The sequence below is a fragment of the Brachyhypopomus gauderio genome, chromosome 2 (assembly GCF_052324685.1).
Source record: "Brachyhypopomus gauderio isolate BG-103 chromosome 2, BGAUD_0.2, whole genome shotgun sequence".
NCBI classification, from domain to species: Eukaryota; Metazoa; Chordata; class Actinopteri; order Gymnotiformes; family Hypopomidae; genus Brachyhypopomus; species Brachyhypopomus gauderio.
The window spans coordinates 31,258,107-31,282,133 of record NC_135212.1 but is presented as its reverse complement, the minus strand read 5'-3'; the positions used below and the strand labels follow the sequence as shown (position 1 = coordinate 31,282,133).

The 24,027-nt window shown below is 41.1% G+C and overlaps 2 protein-coding genes across 2 annotated transcripts in view; one reads left to right on the top strand and one right to left on the bottom strand.

Annotated features, from left to right (window-relative positions):
• The window catches only part of LOC143508672 (uncharacterized), a 23,574-nt gene extending 4,992 nt beyond the window's left edge, over positions 1-18,582 (bottom strand). The window contains exons 1-2 of the mRNA XM_076997333.1: positions 18,571-18,582; positions 17,630-17,749 (exon numbers count right to left, since the gene is read on the bottom strand). Coding sequence (XP_076853448.1) covers positions 17,630-17,749; positions 18,571-18,582 — 132 coding nt within the window. The remainder of the gene's footprint in view (positions 1-17,629; positions 17,750-18,570) is intronic.
• Positions 15,054-24,027, top strand: LOC143499310 (ATP-sensitive inward rectifier potassium channel 1-like). The gene is made up of 2 exons (XM_076994005.1): positions 15,054-15,168; positions 20,128-24,027. Exon 2 carries the CDS (start codon positions 20,144-20,146, stop codon positions 21,263-21,265), a length of 1,122 nt encoding a protein of 373 aa, XP_076850120.1. The 5' UTR covers positions 15,054-15,168; positions 20,128-20,143; the 3' UTR covers positions 21,266-24,027.

Genomic DNA, 24,027 nt, shown 5'->3' with positions numbered 1-24,027 from the left:
AATGAAGTCCAAGTTCTTTAAAGTCCTCCAGATATTATGCTCTGATGCACAGGAGTCAGGTGAATGTATTTATGGATCTGTTAACAGGTACAGGTGTTAAATATGCCTTAAGGTCTTTAATAACAGACTAATGATCTGAGAATTCAGGGAGTTCTAGATAATGTTTAACCTTTAAGGAACATAAGGCATTAGATTGGAACTTTAGTGAACAACATATCTCACAGAAGGGGATAGATACAAATCTAGCTGTTTGTTTGTCTTTCAAATTCACTTCCACACCATATATCCTCATTCTGACAGGCTTGCAAAACCAAGCATGAAATATTGTTTGAAACCTGTTTTGGGCATTCACAGGTGTCAGCAATGTTCGTCAAGTTCATATGCAAACATTAAATTGCTTCACTGTGGCTGCAAGGCATGTCTCAAAATGAGAGTGGTGTTTCCATGAACACAGCCACCACAGCTCTTCCAGGTAGAGCCACTGCATGCACTGAAGCGTCGGAGCATTAACGGGAACACACAGACAAGGGCAGCACTTCTGCATTTCTTGTAACGATTTCTAACAGAATATGCTGCGCCTGTGCCTAGAGAGAGAGAGAGTAAAGGTGTGTGGTAGTAAAAACACATTAAACCCGTTTTGTTACCCCGCATGAAGTCATCCTTTGAGACTACAGAGATAAATTTAATGTTACTAAGCCCCTTTTCTTTTCTCCTACTTCATCACAATCTGTATGTTCGCTACCGAAATAAGTATTATCCAGTTGTGGCGCTTCAGCAGAGTTTGATGAAGAAATGCCCCATTTTTGCAACCTGAGCATTCACACTGACAGTATCTATAAAACATCGAACTGTTTGCACTGGAAGCGCATCCTCTATGAACAGACTTTGATTAGCAGTCAGAACCATTTCACAGGTACCTAGATTCTGGGGTTTGTTACTATTGACAAATATGAAAAGGGTTTCCATATGAAGAAATGATAAAGGACTTTGGTATGCCAAACCTTTGGTATAGCATATCATAGTAAAATTGGTATAATGATTAAGTGCGCTGTAGAATAACCAAGGGAATATTTACAACTTTTTCATCTAAAATGACTTCCAAGGCAAGACAGTGCAGTTATGGTCACGTCTTAAGGTAACAGTTTTCCACCATGTCACCACCTCCTCCCACACAAACACCGTGCTGCACAACCGATTACAAAGAGCAAATGTCAACGCTAGAGCAAATATTCAAGCAAGAGTAAATGTTAAATGTAGCATATTTAGTTGTAAAGGGGCAGAAAAATGCAAAAAATGAAAACTATGCATACAAATAGGTTCAAGAACTTATGAAGATTAGTGGCAATTTGTCTTTATTAAATGTATTAATATTTATTCATTTGATAACAAAAAATATTTAATTAAATCAGTGCATGACTACTGTCTTTCTGATTAATGACAGCACATCATTTATGTGATTAAAACTGATCCAATAAACACCAAACATTTCATAATGTCATCATGGTGCACCAGTCCCAGCCAAACAAAGACAAGCCCACACACTTAGCCACTCCCTCTGTCTCTATCGCCTCACTTCTAATCCTCACTTTCACCTCTTTTATCAGGTCCACTCACTATTTAAAGCCCACAGGTACCCATCATCTTTGCTGCACAGCCAAACAAGATATAGACGGTGCCTGTATCTGCCACATTCAGGACCAGGCAGCTCAACTCTGCACCTGCCTTGCACATTCCCCAGCCATTTTTACAAGATTTGCTGCATCGTCAGCGTGTGCTTTTGTTGTGTTTGCCCTAGATGGAAAATAAATCCCATCAACCCTCACCTCCTATGCTTCAGATAAGAGTTAAGATAACAATAAGATAGGTCAGATAATGACCTTGTATCAGTGTAGTTTATGACTGAGATAAAGAATAAAATGACAAAACTCTTTAATGTGAAGAACACTAGAAAGACACTAAGCCCACTGATAAGGACAGTGTTTAACATACACTCACCGGCCACTTTATTAGATACACCTGTCCAACTGCTCATTAACGCAAATGTCAGATCAGCCAATCATATGGCAGCAACTCAATGTATTTAGGCATGTAGACATGGCCAAGGCGATATGCTGCTGTTCAAACTGAGCATCACAATGGGTAAGAAAGGTTTAAGTGACTTTCAAAGTGGCATGGTTGTTGGTGCCAGACAGGCTGGTCTGAGTATTTCAGAAACTGCTGATCTATTGGGATTTTCATGCACAACCATTTTTAGGGTTTACAGAGAAAGGTCAGAAAAAGAGAAAATATCCAGTGAGCAGCAGTTCTGTGGGCACAAATGCCTTGTTGATGCTAGAGGTCAGAGGAGAATGGCCAGACTGGTTCTAATTGATAGAACGGCAATAGTAACTCAAATACTTACAACATTACAACTGAGGCATGCAGAAGAGAATCTCACAATGCATAACACGTCGAACCTTGAGGTGGATGGGCTACAGCAGCAGAAGACCACACCGGGTGTTACTCCTGTCAGCTACGAACAGGAAGCTGAAGCTACAATTTGCACAGGCTCAATAAAAATTTGACTGTCACCTGACGCTGCTTCCTGCTGATGCTGCTTCCTGCTGACGCTGCTTCCTGCTGACGCTGCTTCCTGCTGACCTACATTGTAATAACTATTTTCATACTGTTCTTAACTGTTTGCCTTCCTAGACCATTTTCACAGGTAGTTTTACCACAGTCAAGACAAGCAGTTGATTATTCCGGCCACAGACCGGTTTGCTAGCGTAAGTCCCTAAAATCTAAAAGTTTTTTATTTATCTATGGCTGGTGTTGATTTGTTTGCCTGTTCGAAGTGTGGCATGTTTAGCTTAGACCCTATAGCGATAATAGCAGAAATAGCGATAGCAGGGTTGCCAACTTTTCAAAATCTCTTGGAGTGAGGGGGGGGGGGATGTCGTCAAATGGACACATTCATTATTATATGTTTCCTCTATGCTGCGCCTAAAGCGATCGATCACCAGTAGTTGGAACCAGAGCGCAGAGGTGGGTAGGAACGCGTTACATTTACTCAAGTAGCTTTTTGGACAAAAATGTACTTGTAAGAGTAGTTTTAATATGAACGACTTTTACTTTTACTTGAGTAAAATATGTGCTGAGAAAAACGCGACTTTTACTCTGTTACAATCGGATTTGCGCCGCGCTACCATTACTTTCGTTTAGTAAATAATTTGTCTTTTCAGTGAGAAGACTGACCAACGTCTCTCCTGAGTCACGTGATCACATAAGCAAACTTTCTCTACCGGTAGCAAGAAAGTGACAGAAAAACCTACCGAGCATCCCTGACCTCATACAGCCAATGTTTACATTACAAACGTGTAAAAAGGACAGTTATATAATGCGCTGTCAGTTGTGTTTGCCAAAACGTGTGGACATTTCAGCCTACAAGAACTCAACATCAAATTTGAGGAAACACGATGCGATAAGTTTGCCATATGTATAATTTTGTGTAATGCTATGTAATTATTAAATGTAACGCAGTGCAATACTAAAAACCAATTCACACTCTGAGTGTACACACTAGCAATATATGATTATTTAGTTGAACCAAAGTTTGCTACAAATTGATACAGTTGGCGTCAAGTTGTAGCTACACGTATTGGCTGACAGTCTCATCAGTTAGTGCCTTTGTGGAACACATTAAAGTTACACAGGCCTAAAAACCGGGACAGTGACGTGAAAACTGGGACAGTCCCGGGAAAACCGGGACAGGTGGCAACCCTAGTTACGACTCCTGCCTGTCCTGTTGACCACTTGGACGGCTCTCCCGTTTTGACCCATGCCTGTAGAAACAACTTCGCCTATGTAATTCCCCTTATTAAATCTCGCTCTTCTCAGTGTTTGTGTCCGCCTCCTCGCTCCGCAGCGCGCTATGCGTTACAGTTCTTTGATATGAAGGAGTTCAAATTCCTTTTTGCACTTTTTTTATTAAGCAAATGTTTTGTCTTTGTTGCTTATTAAGGAAATGTTAATGCATTTATATGCAGAAAATAGATGTATGTGTGACGGGTAGGGTGAGCGAAAATAAATGGAAGCGATCACGCCAAGTCTCAGGGAAAAAGGATGGTTTAATATGTAAAGTGCGCAAACCAAAACCCGTGAACTGATCCGAATTAAGGATATAATAACCAGCAGTCAACTGGTACAAAGACAAGACATATATAGACGAACAAACGACCCTCAGGTGAGACGGATCGCAGGCTCCGCCCACCTGAGGGACGAACACAACACCACACCCACAGGACAAGCTGCTGCTGTAGACGGGGGCGACCAGTAGGGGGCCGCCGTACCGTGACAGATCCCCCCTCCAAGCCTCACTCCCCTCCACCGGCTGTGCGGCCTACAGCAGCAGCACACAAAACAAAGGGGCAGGCAGGCAGGGACAAGGGACACACCCCCTGTAGTCCCGGAACTGAAACACAAAACACAAACACAGGTTAGCTCGCCTACCTGGGCGGGACCCTGGACCGACTGGGCCGTCAACAAGACAAAACCACGCCCCGGTCGGTCACAGGGCCCTCACGCCCTAACTGGCATTAAGCCGCATAGCCCCACAGGTGCGAGGACGACGGGCCACGGCTCCTTGTCCGTCCGGGGTGTATGTGTGTGCAGGTTACCTCCCTGGGGCGTGGCTACGTCACCTCCAGGACCCCGTGGAAGGGTCTCCGTCTTGTGCAGGAGCTCTTCAGACCGGAGCCCCATGGTCCCCAAACATCCGGGGGCCCCAACCTTCTAGGGAGGGGCTCTTTAAGACCGGGCTCCGGTCACCCCACAACATAAGGGGGCTCCTGCCAGGTGGAGACCTCCACAAGGCCCAGGAACGCCACGATCCACCGCCAGGGAGAAACACCTGCACATAAAACACAAATGCACACACACACACACCCACACACACCAACACAAAACACATACGCGCACTACCCTGATCCCCCCTACAATGGGGGAGGGGTCTGTGTCTCAGCAGGGGACTTCCACCTGCTCAGGAGAACCCCCCACGTTCCTGGTCAGGGCCTCCCTCAGGAGCGACGCCCTCCATACCACACTCTGTGGCATGGGACCATCACTGGTCCACCCCCAACACACACTCAAGGGGGAGGAGCATGTGTGGAATTACATACAACATATCACAGGCATGCGAGAACAACACACACGCAAAGACTAGACAAACAAAAAACAGTGTACAAACAATGAACGAACGGGATTCTTACATGCGCGCTCGGTAGTATTGTGACGTGCCGCTCAGGTTCGCAGTCGCTCCCCCACACAAAACACAAGACGACAGGGGAGCGAGGCGACAGTGACGAGCGGCACCCGCGTCACACACGAAACACTAAACATATAACACCACGAGCACGCACACTGGTCCACACGCCCATTCACACGTACACTTCACCCACACAAAACATGAAGAGTATACAGGGAAGACGCCCTGGTCCTCGCCGTGCAACACACAAAACAAACGCACGGCGAAACTCTTCCGACACACAAACAACGGACATGAAGAGCTGTCTCAGGGCAGACTGCCCTGGTCCTCGCCGTGCTACACACACACACAACACAAAAGCACGGCGGAGCTCTTCAAACACAACACCACGCAGACAAACACTTACCACGAGACATGACCACGAACGAAGGAGAAAGTAAAGGAGACTGGCGGCTTCCGAAAGTGGCTGGTTATTCTGTGACGGGTAGGGTGAGCGAAAATAAATGGAAGCGATCACGCCAAGTCTCAGGGAAAAAGGATGGTTTAATATGTAAAGTGCGCAAACCAAAACCCGTGAACTGATCCGAATTAAGGATATAATAACCAGCAGTCAACTGGTACAAAGACAAGACATATATAGACGAACAAACGACCCTCAGGTGAGACGGATCGCGGGCTCCGCCCACCTGAGGGACGAACACAACACCACACCCACAGGACAAGCTGCTGCTGTAGACGGGGGCGACCAGTAGGGGGCCGCCGTACCGTGACAGTATGTTGATGCAATAAACATACAGATCTGAGTTCATTTAAAATGTGTTCTTATTGAGAATAATTTGTAGTGTCTTTCATATCCAATTATTTGAAGATAGTCTAACCGAATGCTTAGAGAACACCTGCAGCTCTAGATATAGTAGGCAAATATAAAAAGGCCAGATCTAAAAAGCTTGCTCCGTGTTATACCGACTAAACTCGAAACTTAAAACAAATAGCACAAATTAATGCGGAAATGTCAATCTATTAAGCTGGAAATATTGCACTGTGCCTGGAAGGATAACCTTATTGAATACAAAAGGGTACTCACTAAAGAATGCTCAGCATACTTAGCCTCATTGAATGAGAATAATAAAAACAATCCTAGATTTTTTTAGTACTATTTCTAAACTTAGAAAAAGCAAGCAGGTGCTGAACCTCAGAAACGAAGAAACCTCACTAGTAATGTCTTTATAAATGTCTTGGATAATAAAATAAAGAATATTAGACAAAATATAAAACCTTTTATATGTAATCCAACTGGTCTTTCATATGGTTTGGTAGATATTGACCTAAATTTTACATTAGGAGAAATGCTTGAAGCTTTTCATCCACTCCCACAATCAGAATAGGAGAAAATAATTTCATCATTAAATTGTACTAATTGCACACTAGACTTGGTTCCCTCAAAATTACTAAAAGAGGTTTTACCAGTTGTGACTGAACCTCTTCTAATGGTAGTTAACTCATCCATTTCAATAGGTCACATGCCCAAATCCTGTAAATTAGCAGTCAATAAACCTCTGCTCAAGAAACCAAACCTTGATCCAATCATACTCTCTAGTTATAGACCCATTTCGAACATATCATTTGTATCCAAGGTCATAGAAAAGCTGTAGACCAGCAATGATGCTTATATCTGCATAGGAATCACATATTTGAAATGTTCCTATTTTGGATTTAGGCCCCACAGTACTGAAACAGCCCTAGTTAAAGTAACAAATTATCTTCTTCTTGCCTCAGATCAAGTCTATGTATCTCTACTAGTGCTTCTCAATCTTAGTGTAGCTTTCGACACAACAGAACACAGGAGTTTGTTAGAATGGTTAGAAAACTGGGTTGGCACAGCCCTTTCATGGTTTAATTTTTATGTAACTAATCGCTATCAGTGTGTAGAGCTAAATTATAATCCGTTCACACAAAAGTGAAATATGGAATCCCACAAGGTTCCATCTTAGGACCACTATTATTTACATTATATATGCTACCATTGGGCATAGTTATAAACAAACATGGTGTCAACTTTCACTGCTATACAGATGACACCCAACTTTACATATCAGCCAAACCTGATGACAAACTCAGTTTAGGAAAAGTTTAGGCCTGCGTAAGAGATGTCAAATGCTGGATGTCACTAAACTTCCTCCAAATTAACACTAGGACTACCACCATTTTAATTCCAAACTTTTCTACCTGGTCTCCACCAGGGGGCAGTTCTGGGGACATTTGCATCCCATTAGGCCACCCTTTGTTATGCACATGCAGCCATTATAGGTAGACGGGGAGGGGGGTGATGGTGTGAACCATCAGTTCATTGTTCTGCTGGATGTGTTCACTGACTCAGATAGAGAAGAAAAAACTCTGGCCTCCCCTTGGGGAGATTGAGGGAGATTGTCTTTGTGTTTAGATGAATATGGATGTCCAATGTAGCAGCAGTTGGTGAACCATTGCAGTGGTCATTTGAGCTGTGTTTTTTCTGCCCTTCCCTTTTTATAATAAAAATAATAATAATCTTTATTTCTATTGCACCTTTCATACATTCATGCAACTCAAAGTGCTAAAAACTACTGAAAATAAGGTTTGTGGGTGTATGTGTGTGAGGGTGTGTGTGGGTGTATATGAGTTTGGGTGAATATAGATGTCCAATGTAGCAGCAGTTGGTGAACCATTGCAGTGGTCATTTGAGCTGTGTTTTTTTCTGCCCTTCCCTTTTTATAATAAAAAAATAATAATAATCTTTATTTCTATAGCACCTTTCATACATTCATGCAACTCAAAGTGCTAAAAACTACTGAAAATAAGGTTAAAAAATTACTTTTCTCTCCCCCTCATTTCTATCCTGTCCTGTATGGTCCACCTGTATGGCTCCCATTCTTTGTTATGCACATCACAGCCCAGCTGAACGCCATCCCATGAACGGAGAGCCAACTGCTTTTTCCAGAAGGAAAGTGACTAGTGGCTTGCAAAGTTTCCTCTGTTTCATCTCTTTGGAGATACTTCAGACCATACAGGAGTGGACTGTTCAGCATGCACGCCAGACACAGCAAGAGCAAGAAAACTGGTTCATGGCCATCCCTGAACTAATGGCGTTCATTGCAATCCTCATCCTGCGAGGGATTGTCCGCCTTCCAGCGGTGCATGACGCATGGTCTGCAAAACTGGGAGTGCCCTCCATCATGAAGATAATGTCGCGAAACCGCTTTCAGGACATCATGCGGCACCTACGCTTTGACGACAAGGACACACGCGATGAACGAGCTGCAACTGACCGGTTTGCTGCAATTTCTAATATTTGGAAATCTTTCGTTGGCAACTGCATCACTTCATACCACCCAGGAAGGCATATCACCATAGATGAGCAACTTTTCCCATCCAAGACCCGTTGCTGTTTTCTTCAGTATATAGCCACAAAACCAGACAAGTTTGGGATAAAGTTCTGGGTGGCATGTGACCTGAAAACCAAGTACGTATCCAACATCATCCCATACCTTGGTAAAGACTCCAGTCGTCCCACAGGGGAAAAGACTGTCAGAAAATGTGGTGATGAAGCTCATGGAACCATTTATGGACAAAGGAAGAACTGTTACCACAGACAATTTTTTCACCTCACTGTCACTAGCAAAACGATTGCTGGGCCGGAAGACCACCCTCCTTGGCACAGTAAACAGGATTCGTCGTGAGCTTCCAGACTCTGCCAAAAAGACTTTGGTCCGTGAGGAATTCAGCACACAGGTGTTTTCAACCTCTGGTGCCACACTGACCGTTTACGCACCCAAACGTAGAAAGACTGTCTGCATCCTCAGTACCATGCACAGTACGGTGGAGACTGGGAACACACACAAAAAAAAAGCCAAACACAATCACTGACTACAACTCCCTAAAATGTGGTGTGGATATAATGGACCAGATGGTACGAAAGTACACTGTGCGTTGCGGAACACGGCGTTGGCCAGTCGCTGTGTTTTATAATATGATTGACATTGCAGCACTGAATGCCTATGTGCTTTTTCAAGCATGCACTGGGGTAAAGGAGAGACGGTCTGGGTTTTTGGTCAATCTTACAGAAGAGCTTGCACAGGCTCAAGGAGGCAGCCAAGGAGGTGGCCAAGGAAAAGGCTCAGCAGCAGCAACCACCCACACCTGACACAGGGAAAAGGGCATGGTGCCAGGTCAAGTGTTGTTGCAAAAGTAACCGTGCCACTAATCGTTGTGTGTCTTGTGATAGGTTCACATGTGGCAAGTGCAGAAAAGAGATGATGTGGCAGTGCCAGGTGTGTGCAGAATATTCATAGGTGTATTTATATATACACCTATATACCAATAAAGCTAACTTGAATATAAATTTCTGGCAATGTTGACTTTTTTTGGGGGTGGGGGGTGGCTTCACCAATTCACCTTCACCTTGTTCCAGAGGACCATTTCTTCTGGACCTGCATATTCCCACCTCCACCCCTCCCCATACAAACACACAAACAGTACTCCTACATTTAGAATCAATGTAATGGCCTCATTTTCATAACACTGGTATGGCTGAACAGGCTACTCTCTGTGTGGTGATGGTGGTGGTACAGAATTGTTTTCTGATCCTTACATAAAAATAAAGTTGTCCTCCAAAGAAGGTGTGGGGGGGTGGAGGTAGGCCAAAAAAAGAGAGTACGGAGAGAAAAGTAAATTTTCTATTTTTGTTTGCCAGTTATGGCTGTTGTGTTTTTGAAAGAGACGCACTGCAAAAAGTACCATCTTGATAAGTTAAAATTGCTCAAGAATATTATTCTATTTCAAGTAGCTGAGGGTTTTTTGTATAAATTTATGTAAAAATATCTTTACCTATACCTATTGACAGTTTTAACTACTTAAAATAAGGTTAAAAAATCAGAGCCATTTTGAATAATCAATATGCCACTATAATTCAAATATTATGTTTGTGTCAATTTCACATTATTTTAACCTTCCACAAATCAAATCTCAAACATGGTCCTGAGTTGAGCAGACTTCTGCCAAGAGAGGTTGCAGTCTCATGAGGCAGCCAAAGGTGTGTATTGAAAGGTGTGTCAACAGCAACCACCCACAGCTGACACACACCTCATTTACATAACACTGGAGGTAAGAAGGGCTTATCACACCTGCCAAGAGACCAAGAGTCTAGTTGGGACACTGTCGAAAGCAGGCGGCTTGGTAGTTCTAGTGGGGTACTGTCGAAAGCAGGCGGCTTGGTAGTTCTAGTGTTAATGGTGACAAACCAGGGCCGGCGCCATGGGGGGGCGAATGGGGGCGTCGCCCCCTCAGGCGAGGTGTCCCGCCCCCTCAATGTAAAAAAATAAGACCCATTTATTTTACAACAATCGCTACATGGTGCCTCCTCGGCCGCTCGACAATCGTTACACGCACCCCCCCCCCCCACAACTCCCCCCCCCGCTCCGCTCAACAACTTATGTTAGCCACCCCGAAATTTTCTGACGCCCCCTCACTGTATATGTTCTGGCGCCGGCCCTGTGACAAACTGATGTTCTCCCTCTGGGCCCAAAGGCCGCAAGACAGAAAATTTGATCATATTAGGCCAGTCAGCCCTGCATTGGCTCCCAGTTAAATTCTGTATTGATTTAAAAATTCTTCTACTGAATTATAAAGCACTGCATGGGCTTGCTCCAGATTACCTCCAGGAACTAACGTCCACTAAGATCACAGGGTCGTGGCCTCTTATTAGTTCAATAACAATTAATAACGTAATTGTTAAGGTAATTATTTGTTATCTTATAAGGCCCCCCAACTATAGAATAACTGTAACGAAAACAGGGGGCGGGCGTGACGCAATTGCAGGCTTTAGTATATTTTATTATATAAAACAGAAATCAAACTAAACCAAAGGAAACTACAAGGTAAAGTGGAAGACGTTATAGTATGGATATCTATATAATATATATAATATGGATGTTATAGTAAACATACAAACAACAACCCGACTAACAGAACTACCAAGTAAATAACCAACGTAAGATCATACACAACTAACACCAGTATAACACCAAAACATAGGAGCTAACTAAAGACAAGAACTACACGAACAATGAAAACACTAGGGATAAAGGATGTGGGGGGGGGGGGGGGGGGACTAACCAGGAATACTTAGCAGTGACAGGGACAGGGAACACGACATGAATCACACGAAACTGAAAGTATGAAACACCGAACGAAATGTCTGGATCAGGGCTAGGAGACAAGTACACATACATAATGGAGCACTGCAATGGAAACTCACATGAAAATGACAGAGCTAAGGAGAACGAAACCAACATGAATGAATACGCTAAAGGGAGACAACGAAGAGAACCAGGCAGAGCAGGACAAGGCAAGGCTAGGGAGCACTCACAATACATGACCGACACAGGGAAGTAAAACTGAGGGTAATATACACTGAGACAGGGGAGCGAACAAGACACAGGTGCAGGCACTGAAGACAGGGGTGTGACAGACAGAAGGGAAACCAAAGAAACGGGGAAACTAGGCGGGACCAGGGAGGAGGGCGGAGCTGGACATGACAATAACCTTCCAGAATGTGTCCGGGACTCTGACACAGTCTCAATCTAGGTGGAACTCTTACTTATTTAGTTTAGCGTTTGGTAATTAATGTGCCCCCTTAGATAAAGGTACAGGTCCAGGGGTTCATGGGCAAAGTGTTTTATGGTAAACTGGGGTACTGGTGCTGTCATCCTTTCACTGCACATGGTCACTCAAGTTTGTTGATGGTGTAGTGGATGGATGCCAATGTCTCAGAATGCTCCCAAGTCTGTGTTACCTTCTGGTTCTGCCTATTTAGCTATGCTGTAATAATTTAATATAATGCCGGAGTTGCTGCCTCACTCCATCCAATAAATTTCATCTCTCTCGCATATGATCCCATACAGAGCTAATTTTGCCTGTTTTCTTTTTCCATATGGCTGCCCGCTTACCCGAGAAATACTGAGACGAGGAGAGACAAGCCTTTCCCAAGATTCATCCTGGGCCAGCCACCTCCTGCCTAACCAGCTATGATGAAGGATCAACCCACTGCCCTGGACCCTCTCACCGCCACAAATTCTCCTCTGCTATGGATGTATCTCTGCAGCCCTGGACTACTATTACCAACCATCAAGATGTTTAGGACTGAATAGGAATTACATAGATAACTCACGTATATAAATATACACAAAGATGAGATTTATCATTCCCATCTTTTCTTTGTTTTTCTATCTCTTTAATTATTGTTATGGTGACCGGCGTCGGCCAGAGGAGGATGGGTTTCTCAAGGTTTCTTCCTCATGCTCTTAGTGAGTTTTTCCTTGCCACTATCGCCCTTGGCTTGGAGGCTTTGGACTCGGACACTAGTAAAGCTGCTTTGTGACAACAACTGTTGTAAAAAGCACAATATTAATAAATTTTGATTGATTTATTGACAATGGAAGATTGGAAAAATATTGCCTGGTCTGCTGTGACATTCAGATGGTAGGGTCAGAATTTGGCGTCAACATGAAAGCATGGATCCATCCTGCCTTGTATCAACGGTTCAGGCTGGTGGTGGTGGTGCAATGGTGTGGGGGATTTTTTGCTGGCACAATTTGGGCTCATTAGTACCAATTAAGCATTGTGTCAATGCCATAACCTACCTGAGTATTGTTGCTGACCATGTCTATCTCTGTAGGTGTACCTACCTGTGTGTGTGTGTGTGTGTGTGTGTGTGTGTGTGTGTGTGTGTGTGTGTGTGTGTGTGTGTGTGTGTATATATATATATATATATATTAATTTTTTTAATCTAGATTAATCTCACTAAAATCTTGAAATTAATCTAGATTAATCTATATTAAAATGGCTCATATGCGTGCTACCCAAGTAATGACTAAAAGTCAGTTTTTGAGATAGGGTTTCTTAATACAGAGGGTGCATTAGACCAGGGGCTCATCTCCTGTTTCCAAAATGTATCAATGACTGCTTGAGGAAGCTGTTCTACTTTGATACTTGAAGAAAAAAAAACATGCTCAATAAAATGTAAAATGTAAGCTACTCGTGTTCAACGGTTTATTCAGTTAAACATGAATTTGTAAGCCTACATACTGTACATTAAATAACATGTTTATTCAGCTAAACATGATATTTGAAATGTAAGCCAACATTTAGTACATTTAACCTCACGGACGTAATTTTCAAAAGTCAGTTTTGTTCCTCTGTAGTTTTAATGGTTAAAAAGAAATATTTAAATAACGACGAATCTAGCGCTAGGACCATGCAGAAAACGACCGCTCCGAGCTCCGCTCCGGTAACACTTTACGTTCCTAAAAATGAATTTTCCATGAAGCAAACCTGGCGACTTCGTGGCTGCATCCAGTGGCGGACTTAGCAATTTGGGGGCTCAAGGCGAATTTAGCTAGGGGGCCCATCAACATTAATATGCGAGAAGTGTTAGCTAGTCAGGGGGCCCCTACAGTGGGCTGCAGTGGGAGGGGCCCAAGGCAATTGCCTCTATGCAAAGACCGCCTCTGGCTGCATCCATATAAAAACACGTACAATTTGTAATTCACAGGTTTAAAAACACGTTCTCGCCCCTACTATGCAATTTGGTTAGAAATACAGCCGAGCTAAACTATCAAGTTGAAAGTCATCCTAGTTTGTTTTCCCATTTTGACCCAGTTCCCAACCCAACTTTAAAAATAGATTAACGGCGATAATTTTTATATCGCCCGATAAGAGTATCAAATTAACGACCGCTGTTAACTAATATATATATATATATATATATATATATATATATATATATATATATATATATATATATATATATATATATATATATATGTGTGTGTGTGTGTGTGTGTGTATGTGTTCACTAATGTAAGGTCTCAGGCTGTTTGCCTCAGTGCAAGGAGCAGACTGGGAAGAATTTTATTTTTTGGATGGGGTATTATCGGTAGTATGTTCTCTGAGCAAATCAGAAGAATAGGGATAATTCCCATGAAGATTGTGATGAGTCTAAAGATTTTCTTTTGCCTTTAAGTTCCCTTGCAAAGGGAACTTTGGCATTACACATCAAAGTAAAATTACAAGTAAAACTACAAGTATAATGATTAACTTACATTTGCCCAGTAAATATTCATTAAACTTGATTATTTATAGTTTATAATGTTAATATATGAGTCAACCTGTCATATCTTGAGATCTTAACTAACCACTATGCTTTACCTCCATTCACAATCACTGACAGAGGATTGATTTAAACCAGGGGTGCTCATTACGTCGATCGCGATCGACCGGTCGATCGCGAAGGAACTGTCGGTCGATCGCGAAGGAATGTGCGTAGATCGCGTCACATAAAATAGTAGTAGATGAATCGCACATCTGCACTGACGGTTGTATTTTGATTGACATTCACGGCAGCCAATCTGCAATCCACTCAACAAATTACGTTCGCCCCCGGTAGATCTTTCTGACTGGGTCATCTTATAAGTAGCTCGCAAGCTGAAAACTGTGGGCACTCCTGATTTAAACTTTAATGTAGAATACAGAAATGTTACATGTAGCCTATGCAGAATCAAGTGAGTATGCGCTCTCCTTTTTGAGGAATGCCCCCTGTGGATGAACTTGCACATGCTGATGTTTTAGTTCTGTCTAGACACATTCACCAGTCCTTTGGTGAATGTCACTTGTGTTCTGTGTACAGGTAAACATTAAACATGCCTGGTCCAGCCTTGTGGGAAGGGTCCTATACATAAGGCAGGCGGCTCTTGGAGAACGACATCACCATGACCAAAGAGCGCCATAGAACACATCACCAGGACAAAATAACCTACTGTACCTTTATATTAGGGCAACCCTCTTTACAGAATATAACAGAGCAAGAGAGCGAGAGACAGAAACTTCTGTTAAAGGTAAGTTCTTTTCTATGATCTCTTTTAGACAGCACCTTGGTAAATGAGAAAGATGACTTCAGACAATCTACTCATTTGGCTTTGATTTACTTTACCATGGAAACCAGTAACCAGCCACCACACCTGCACTCTCAGCTGTGGAGATATTGCGTAGTATTATTGTACAAGTACATTTAAAATCTGATTTTTAAGCATTCCAGCGCATTTTTACTTATTTTAATTCTTTATGCATTTAATTAATTTTATGCACATTTTATTGTATTTGTTTAAATTAACTTTAGTTCATTTTAATGTTTAATAAACTTTATTTGTAACAATATATGTTTATTTTTTGGAAAACACCTTCCCAAGTTGATTGATCTGGAGGTGTAATAAGCTTCATCATTCTACTGTGTCACACTGAAAAGCATTATAAACTTGCCTTGCTTTTACATTATAATAACATGTAGCATTAATATGTAGCATAGTGTCAAAACAAATCAGTGTATGTGTGTAGACTGTGGTGGCTGATCTCACCGAGACACAGAGGAAGCATTGTGAGTCTCCTGAGAAATAGACCAAATGCCCCTCCATTCATTTACATAAAGAAATAATTTGTATAATGACATGCAGTTATGCAGTTTCATGTGATCGCCATCCAGCACAGTAGCCAACATTTTAGTTATATATTTGCACGATTTGCAGTTTGAGGATAAGAAGGTGAGAAGATTATTTTGATGAACTCGCACTCTATGGACTTTGAACCTTTCACAGGGAAAGAATGTGCAAAAAGGACGAAAGGTGAGTCTCCAGATGTAGAGTTTAATGATAAAGAGAAGGAGCACAAACGTGACCGAACAAGAGCTAAAACACGACACCGACAGACGACTGGCATAAGACTGACAGGCATACATACAACATAAAGGTCTCAAAAAGGGACAACGCAACAACACATGTGACACGGTGAGCGAGACGCAACTCGCCACGTGTGTGGAACCAAAACGAAACATCCAACATGTGTAACAGAAGCAACAGAAACCCACAACATAAACACAAGGCCACATAGACGTCACTGTGGAGGAGGCAGCTGGAAGGGAGGTGCTCTCACAGAACCAGTGATCCTCCAGTGACTGGTGGGTCACGCACAGCTTGAAAAAAATTTTTGTACTCAAAACAGAGGCACGCGGCAGACATGCCAGGGCTCCAGACTGCGCCTTAAAAGGACCACAGATATTAGGTATAATTATTACACTCGCCAGTGGCGACAGGTGACAAAACACAATTATTATTTATGGGTGAGTATATATATATATATATATATATATATATATATATATATATATATATATATATATATATATATATATATATATATATATATATATATATATATAATTATAATATTTTTGTAATTTGAAAATAAAAATATCCTTTTTTTTTTTTGTTTGTATTTTAAAAGGCTGTAGCTCCCACTCACATGTCAATAGGCTGTAGCTCCCACTCATGTCCGTCTCTGCCCATCAACAAATGCAGGAATCACCAGAGCAACTCTCAAAGCAGCGGAGCGGAGCTGAAACTTCAGCACTAAGCGTTAGCTTGTTGAAAATGGCGAAGCGAAAAATATCGGATTTTTTTTCACACAATCTACATCTCTGTCGGACCATAAGAGGACACACTTTTTTATAGCTACAGTTTTAAGTTAATTTTAACGGGATGGGATCAAAAGTCACTCATAAGCCTACAAGGAAACCGCGATAAAGGTGGTTTCACGTTCGCATATTCAGAATTCTTTCTTCAATACCTTTAAGACAGAGACAGTAAAATGCCAAATATGCAAATTCTTATTTCTGGCAACAAAGAACCATCTACAACTTTGTTTACGTCAGGAATAGACGTATTTTAAATAGTAGACATATAGAATATAAATGCTGTCACTACTGTAACCGAGCTTATCAGGTTCACCTAACTTTTATAATTAATCAAACAAAAACACACACACAGACGTCCCCGTTTATTAACCGCAACCGTGCCAACCATGGCATCCAAAAAACACGATCAACATAACCAACAAAGTTGTCAGCACTTGTTACTTTGTGAAATCGTTAACACTCGACTACCTCTCGAAAGATAAACAACCAGCAGATGTGCACGCTGAATACCTGAACCGTGCACAGGTGAAACAGTAGAAAATAAATTGTTACCCCATCCAAGTAACATTTAACAACGAACAAATTCCTGCCAGAAAGCACCGAATTTTTTCCTCTCTTTGTGCCACTTCACCATACTGCGGGAATGCCTGCTAACGTCCGCAGCATACACTTTCATACTTTCTTGGGGTGCGCGCAGACGGGCAGCAAGATTGGCTGTAAACTGCCCATAAACTGTCCAAAAGCTTCATTAATCCGTTCTCTGACATCTGCATAATCAGACTGCACCACAGCAGGAAGACTGTCCCACAACAGAAACGCAATAGAATTCTCACCAGTTCACATTCATACTCGCTGAGTATGAGACCCTTCACTGCAACTTCAAGCTGCAGTGCCCCGCTGAGAAAACTTTGGCCGCTGTCGTCTTCCAGCCACTTGCTGAGTATGAGCTGGTGCTAACTATACCCACCCCACCCCCCACCCCCCACCCCCCTTTTTTGTATCCGTATCCAATTGACGACCGAACACCGCTGCCACTAATGTAACCAAGCTTATCAGGTTACTATGCTTATCAGGTTACTCTACTCTTTTTACTTTGACTCCTCCTTTTCTCCTCAATTCTCCCTCCAGCCCCCAAAGGCGCATTCAGTGTACATACACATTCCACTATTGTCACCACTGCAACGTCTAATGCACCCTCCACAAGCTTTTAAACGGTCTATCTAAAACCACCAAAGAAGTTGTATTACATTAAGTGCATCCAACAACCTAGCTACAACTCAGAGATGCCTTGCACCAATTTGTGGTGATCGGTTTTTGCCTAATTATTTCAATAGCTTTTAAACAATCCATAATAAGTCCACAAAACAAGTTGTATTACACAAACTGCTTATTGAACTAGAACTCTTGAATGGGTATTTCTTGCACCTTTGCAGAAAAAGTGTGCAGTGATCTGGGGCCTTTACGACTGCCACTTTCGTCAATGCTAAGGTAAATTGTAGACGGTGACAGTAGTACATTTTAAATTACATGTCTAATTCCAAAAATTCGAATATGCAAAGGTCAAACTAACTTTTCCACAGTTACAAGGAAGAGAAAGACCTCAGGCATATTGGACAGTGGAGATCCTAAATAACAGATGACCTGATGTGAGTGTTGCAATGCTTATTAATTTGTATATTAGTGTCTAGAGAAAGTTATTGGCACCTGATTTTGTCCTTTTAGGAGCCAATGGCTCCTTAACTATCTTTTTTTGTCTGGCACCCTGCATGCAAACCATTGTTGCCATGGTAAGCACAATTATTAACCCTTTAAATTTTTTATAACATTTGTATTGTATAAAAGTGGGTCACGGCTTAATGACCATGAGAAAATGTGGCTCCGAGGCTGAGACCAGTTGAGAACCCCTGCCATAAACAAATGACTGAATCAGCTCAATTCCAAAATCAGTACGTTAAACAATTTTACTCAAGATATACTAATTACTAGGGGTGTATTCAACTAAGGATTTTCATAGTCGAATCTGATTCGTCAGCTTTTCCCTTTAGTCGACTAATAGTCGACTAATGGTTTATTTTTATTTTTTAATTTAGAGCACCTTAAACGGGATCCCGTTCCCCGATCCCGTCAGGACTTTTTTCCTCTTCAAAGTAAAAACCTAAAACACTCAGATAAATGAATAAACACGGTTGGTTGGCTTTATTCAGCTTTTATTTATTTTTTATGAAACGTTAGAGAACATTAACCATCAGTGCGCATTGCGCATATCGAACTGTCAGACAGGCACTGTGCAAAATGTCAAAAATATTTTTAATAAAATATGCCTGCCTGAAAATATAAAAAAATTGCCACACGACAGCAAAAAAATACAAGGAAATGTTAAGGTGACGGGGTTTAAAAGCAAACAACAAAAAATGTTTACAGGCTACTTGCCGAGATGCACCGCGACGAGACGACACGACTGAAACGAGACATTTTTTTTCGCCTTACACGTTTTAAATGGTATGCCATGTTGGTTGTTGTCGTGCGAAATGAAAGACGTTGTTGACATAACTTGCACTTTACTTGGTTTGATTCATCTTTATGTTTTTCAAAATACTTTTGAAGTTTTTAAATAGCCAGTTTTTTAGCAGGTGCTGCGCGTATTCTGTAGCGTGTTCAGCTCCACTCGTTTGGATTGTGCAACTGCAGGGTGTGATTTATTAATGTGTAGTAAGGAAGATGCCTATTGGTAATGCGCAAACATCATTTTTAAATATTTATTAACAGAAATTAGGATGAATTTATTTGACAAAAGGCTATATATAACGAAAACAAAGACATTTCATGTAACAACTAATGCTTAGCTGCATCCTTGGGCACCACCATGCAGTTAGAATGGTATTCGACTATGACGTTCATAGTCGACTAGCTGGTATAGTCGACTATAGTCGAATCAGCGACTATTGCAGGTCACCCCTACTAATTACTCACTAAATTATGTAAAAAAAATTGATTAACTAAACATTAATTACTGACCAATTAATCTAATTTAATTATATCAAGTGGCTCCTTCAGTTTGAGAAAAAAAGTTTTCCATACTTAAAAATAATGAATGTTTTGACTAAAACATTGCTTTCACCAGTGTCAACAAAGTCTGAACCCTTTCCAGACCTTTCAGCTCAACAGTTACATGAATTAGATCATGAAACTCCAACTTTTAAATATTGTAAAGTATTGCCATTACTTTCTGTCATGTAACACTGACAGGATTCTGTTCCATTTATGGAAAATGTCATTTGTTTTAGTCAAAATTGCATCTGAGCAAACTGAATGCTTTTTGTTTTCTCCTCAGATTATTCTTCCTGAAGATGACACGCTCATTATGTAAGTTATTCAGGGATTACCTGGCCAAGCGACGGATTCAGAAAAATCGCATTGTAACCAAAGATGGACACTGTAACATTGAATTTGGCAATGTGAGACACAGCAGTCGCTTGGCATTTGTGCTGGATCTCTGGACCACCTTTGTGGAGATACGCTGGCGTTTTGTCCTTTTACACTTCGTGGCTTCTTTCACTCTCAGCTGGTTCATCTTTGGACTCATCTGGTACTGGATTGGCCTTAATAACGGTGATATGTGGTGGCAAAACCCACCCTCAGATCACAAGCCATGCGTGTATAATGTGTTCGGCCTCACATCTGCCTTCCTCTACTCACTGGAGACACAATTGACCATTGGCTATGGTCTACGGGTTCTCAGCCCTTTCTGTCCTGGGGCTGTCGCCCTTATTGTTATCCAGTCCGTTATTGGCTTAATAATTAACTGCTTCTGGTGTGGACTGTTTATGGCCAAACTCACGCTGCCCAAAAGAAGAGCCAAGACCATCACCTTTAGCAAAATGGCTGTCATCTGCACTAAAAATGGCAGCCTGTGTCTGCAGATACGAGTGGCCAACCTACGTAAAACCCTGATGATTGGGAGCCAGCTCTATGGCAAGCTGCTAAGGACAACCATCACGCCCGAAGGTGAGACCGTCATCCTAGACCAGGTCAACGTTGATTTCATGGTTGATGCTGGGAAAGACAACCTTTTCTTCATCTGCCCTTTGACTCTTTACCATATTATTGACAAGACAAGTCCATTCTTTAAATTAGCTGTAGACACACTGCTGCAGCAGGATTTTGAGTTGGTAGTGTTTCTGGATGGCATTGACGAGTCCACCAGTTCCTCTTGCCAGGTCAGAACATCATACCTCCCCCAGGAGATCAAGTGGGGCTACAAGTTTCTTTCAGTCATCTCCCGCACTAAAGAAGGCAAATACCATGTAGATTTTTCCAACTTCGCCAGAGTGGAACCTGCTCCAACTGCCCATTGTGCCCTCTGCTTCTACAATGACCAAAGCAGCCATCACCACCCCAAACATGGCTTTGATAACCAGGGATTTGAAATGATTGATGATACCAACCAAGTCAGTGCCACAGTAATGTGAAGTCTAACTCTGGACTTGCATTGTGGTCTGTATAACATTGGAGTGAAACTGCTCAATTCAGTTTAAGCTGAAAAGTTTTATCATACTTGTAATGTTTCATGTCTGCATCAAAAGGAATCCATAGATGTGGATTCCTCATGGTGCTATCACAAGGAAAGTTCAGGATGAAAGATTAACAACAAAATTATAATAAATAACAACAAAATGATAGTACATCTATTTTAAAGGCAAACAAGGCTCAGTTCCTTTCTTCAAAAGGTTGTTGTTTTTATTATAATCTCTGAAAGCTGTGGTTGTTTATCACTGGTTAATCAGTAAGATTTTCTATTTTTCTCAGATGAGAAACCAGAGGTGGGGACTCAAGTCACATGACTTGGACTCGAGTCAGACTTGAGTCATTAATATTAAGACTTTTGACTTGACTTGAAAAAATATTCAGAGACTTAGACTTGACTTGGACTTTTACACCAATAACTTGGGACTTGAATTGGACTTGAACCTGTTTACTTGCAAAGACTTGATTTTTTTTTACCCCAAATATTTATATTTATAAAGTATATATTAATATTTATAAAGTGCGCCCCATTAATTTCATTTCCGTCCTTCTGACGCAGACCGGTGTTACACCAGATTCTGTGACCGTCGAGTTTTGTGACCACAGGGGGCGCTATTTCACAGTTTCTGTTCAGAGGCACAAACGCTTTACGAATGCTACGTAAACTATGCTGATGCACTTTCTTTACTCGTTTTGCTGGTGTCCACGAGCCAAAATATGACAGATGTTTATATTTACATTTATCGTCTCTTAATTACATAAATGTACTTAAACAAGATTTACCATCCCCTCACCATTGCAGCCAACAAAGAAATCATGAATGGGATGTACAGGTGAGCCTTTTTAACTGGGGTCACCAATTCTGACGGCAGCCATCAGAATATGTGACCCCACTGAATCTCCAGGTAACAATAGTAGCCTACACCGTGACCCCACAATAACAGAAAACAATGAAAAAATAACCCTAACCTTTTATTAGTCTATATTTAAACATTTTATCCAAATGTTTAGAATAACCATTCGTAATGACAGCATCTTGCTTACAATGAAGCTTGCTATTTTCGTGTAAAATGATGTAATGAAACATTCTTGTTTAAGTACATTTATGTAATTAAGAGAAGATAAAATGTAAATGATCTGTCATCTTTTGGCTGGCGGACACCAACAAAACGAGTAAAGAAACGCAAAGGACTTGAAATTCCAAGTTTCAGACTTGGGACTTGACTTGACGGTTGCTTGTCTTGACTCGAGACTTGACTTGAGTTGACTGTCTTTGCTTGAGACTTGACTCGGGACTTGAGGATAAAGATTTGGACTTACTTGAGACTTGCAAAACACTGACTTGGTCCCACCTCTGTGAGAAACACAGAACTTGTTCCTAGCTAAGGTAGGTTTCTCAAAAAACGGATCATCTGTCTCAATCCGGACCTGCAATTCCACAGTTTTGTCTTTTTTTATTTACTCAAAATATTTTTTCAGGTCAATCCATGCCGGGCCAGGTATTCATTCATTTTCTTATTTAAATGTCTGCGTGTTAAATCCTACTATAAGCGTTTGCAATATTCAAGACTGTTGTGCAATCTTCAGTCTATCAGTTAGCATGTCGGTCTGAAAACAGAAGAGAACACCATACTGAATGACAAAGTGCATCTTACTGTCATTGTTTTGATCCCACCTACAGCTCTGTTGAATGTTGCTCTTTATAATAGATAATAATAGATAATAGATCATAAAATACCTGCTGGACTTCAGTTGAGTTGAAGTGTACAATTTAGTTTCCCAAATACAGAGAGCACAGTAATAGCCAATAATAATAATAATAATAAGAAGAAGAAGAAGAAGAAGAAGAAGAAGAATGTAATGATGTAATAACTGTTACATTTTTTATGATTTTGTTTTGTCTGCACTGTTATGGTATGTGCTATGTATATTTGTGTGTGTTTGTGTGTGTGTGTTTCTAGTAAAGACAGATTCCTCTGATTAAAAAAATGTAATGATTTGGTAATGATTTGGTAATGTTGAGCTGTCTAATATCCTGCCAATGGATGGGAACCAGGACTCATGGCTTAAGATGCCTAGCAACACCAACCAAACAATGGCACTAGCCATTGCCTGACCACCTGACTTTCTGCTCCCTTGTACCAGGACATCCCAGGTATCATAAATCCACAGACTGGAATGCAGGAACATTCTACCAGCACCTTATATTACTTGAGCTATGATTGTACATTCTATTAGACATTAACTTAGGAGGACAACCAAAATTCATATTTGCAAGATAAATCTTTGGTGTTTGCTTCTATTATTTTGGTAATTTGTCCATTGTTTTCTTTAAATTTCTTATGTTATTGTATTTGTTTATCATTATTCTTCAGAATAATCTTCATTGCATGTCATGTTGCTTACCTCATGTTTATCATACAGAGAATAGTTATCCACTTCTAACTGTATTTACTGGAAATCTTATATGAACCAACATTACAAAATATATTAAAGTTAGTAGTCAGTAACTTTCAAGTTAAAGTAAAAAAGTGCTTATCTGTGCTTATGATACTTCACTGTTTGCGGACTTCATTCAAAGGCCACAAAATATGATACTGTTCCAGAAATATATGATTATTTTATTGTTTTATTTTTGTTTTAGTGAATTGGATTATTAGGATCTTTCTCGATTTTCATTATGTAATTTATCTATGATGAATAAACA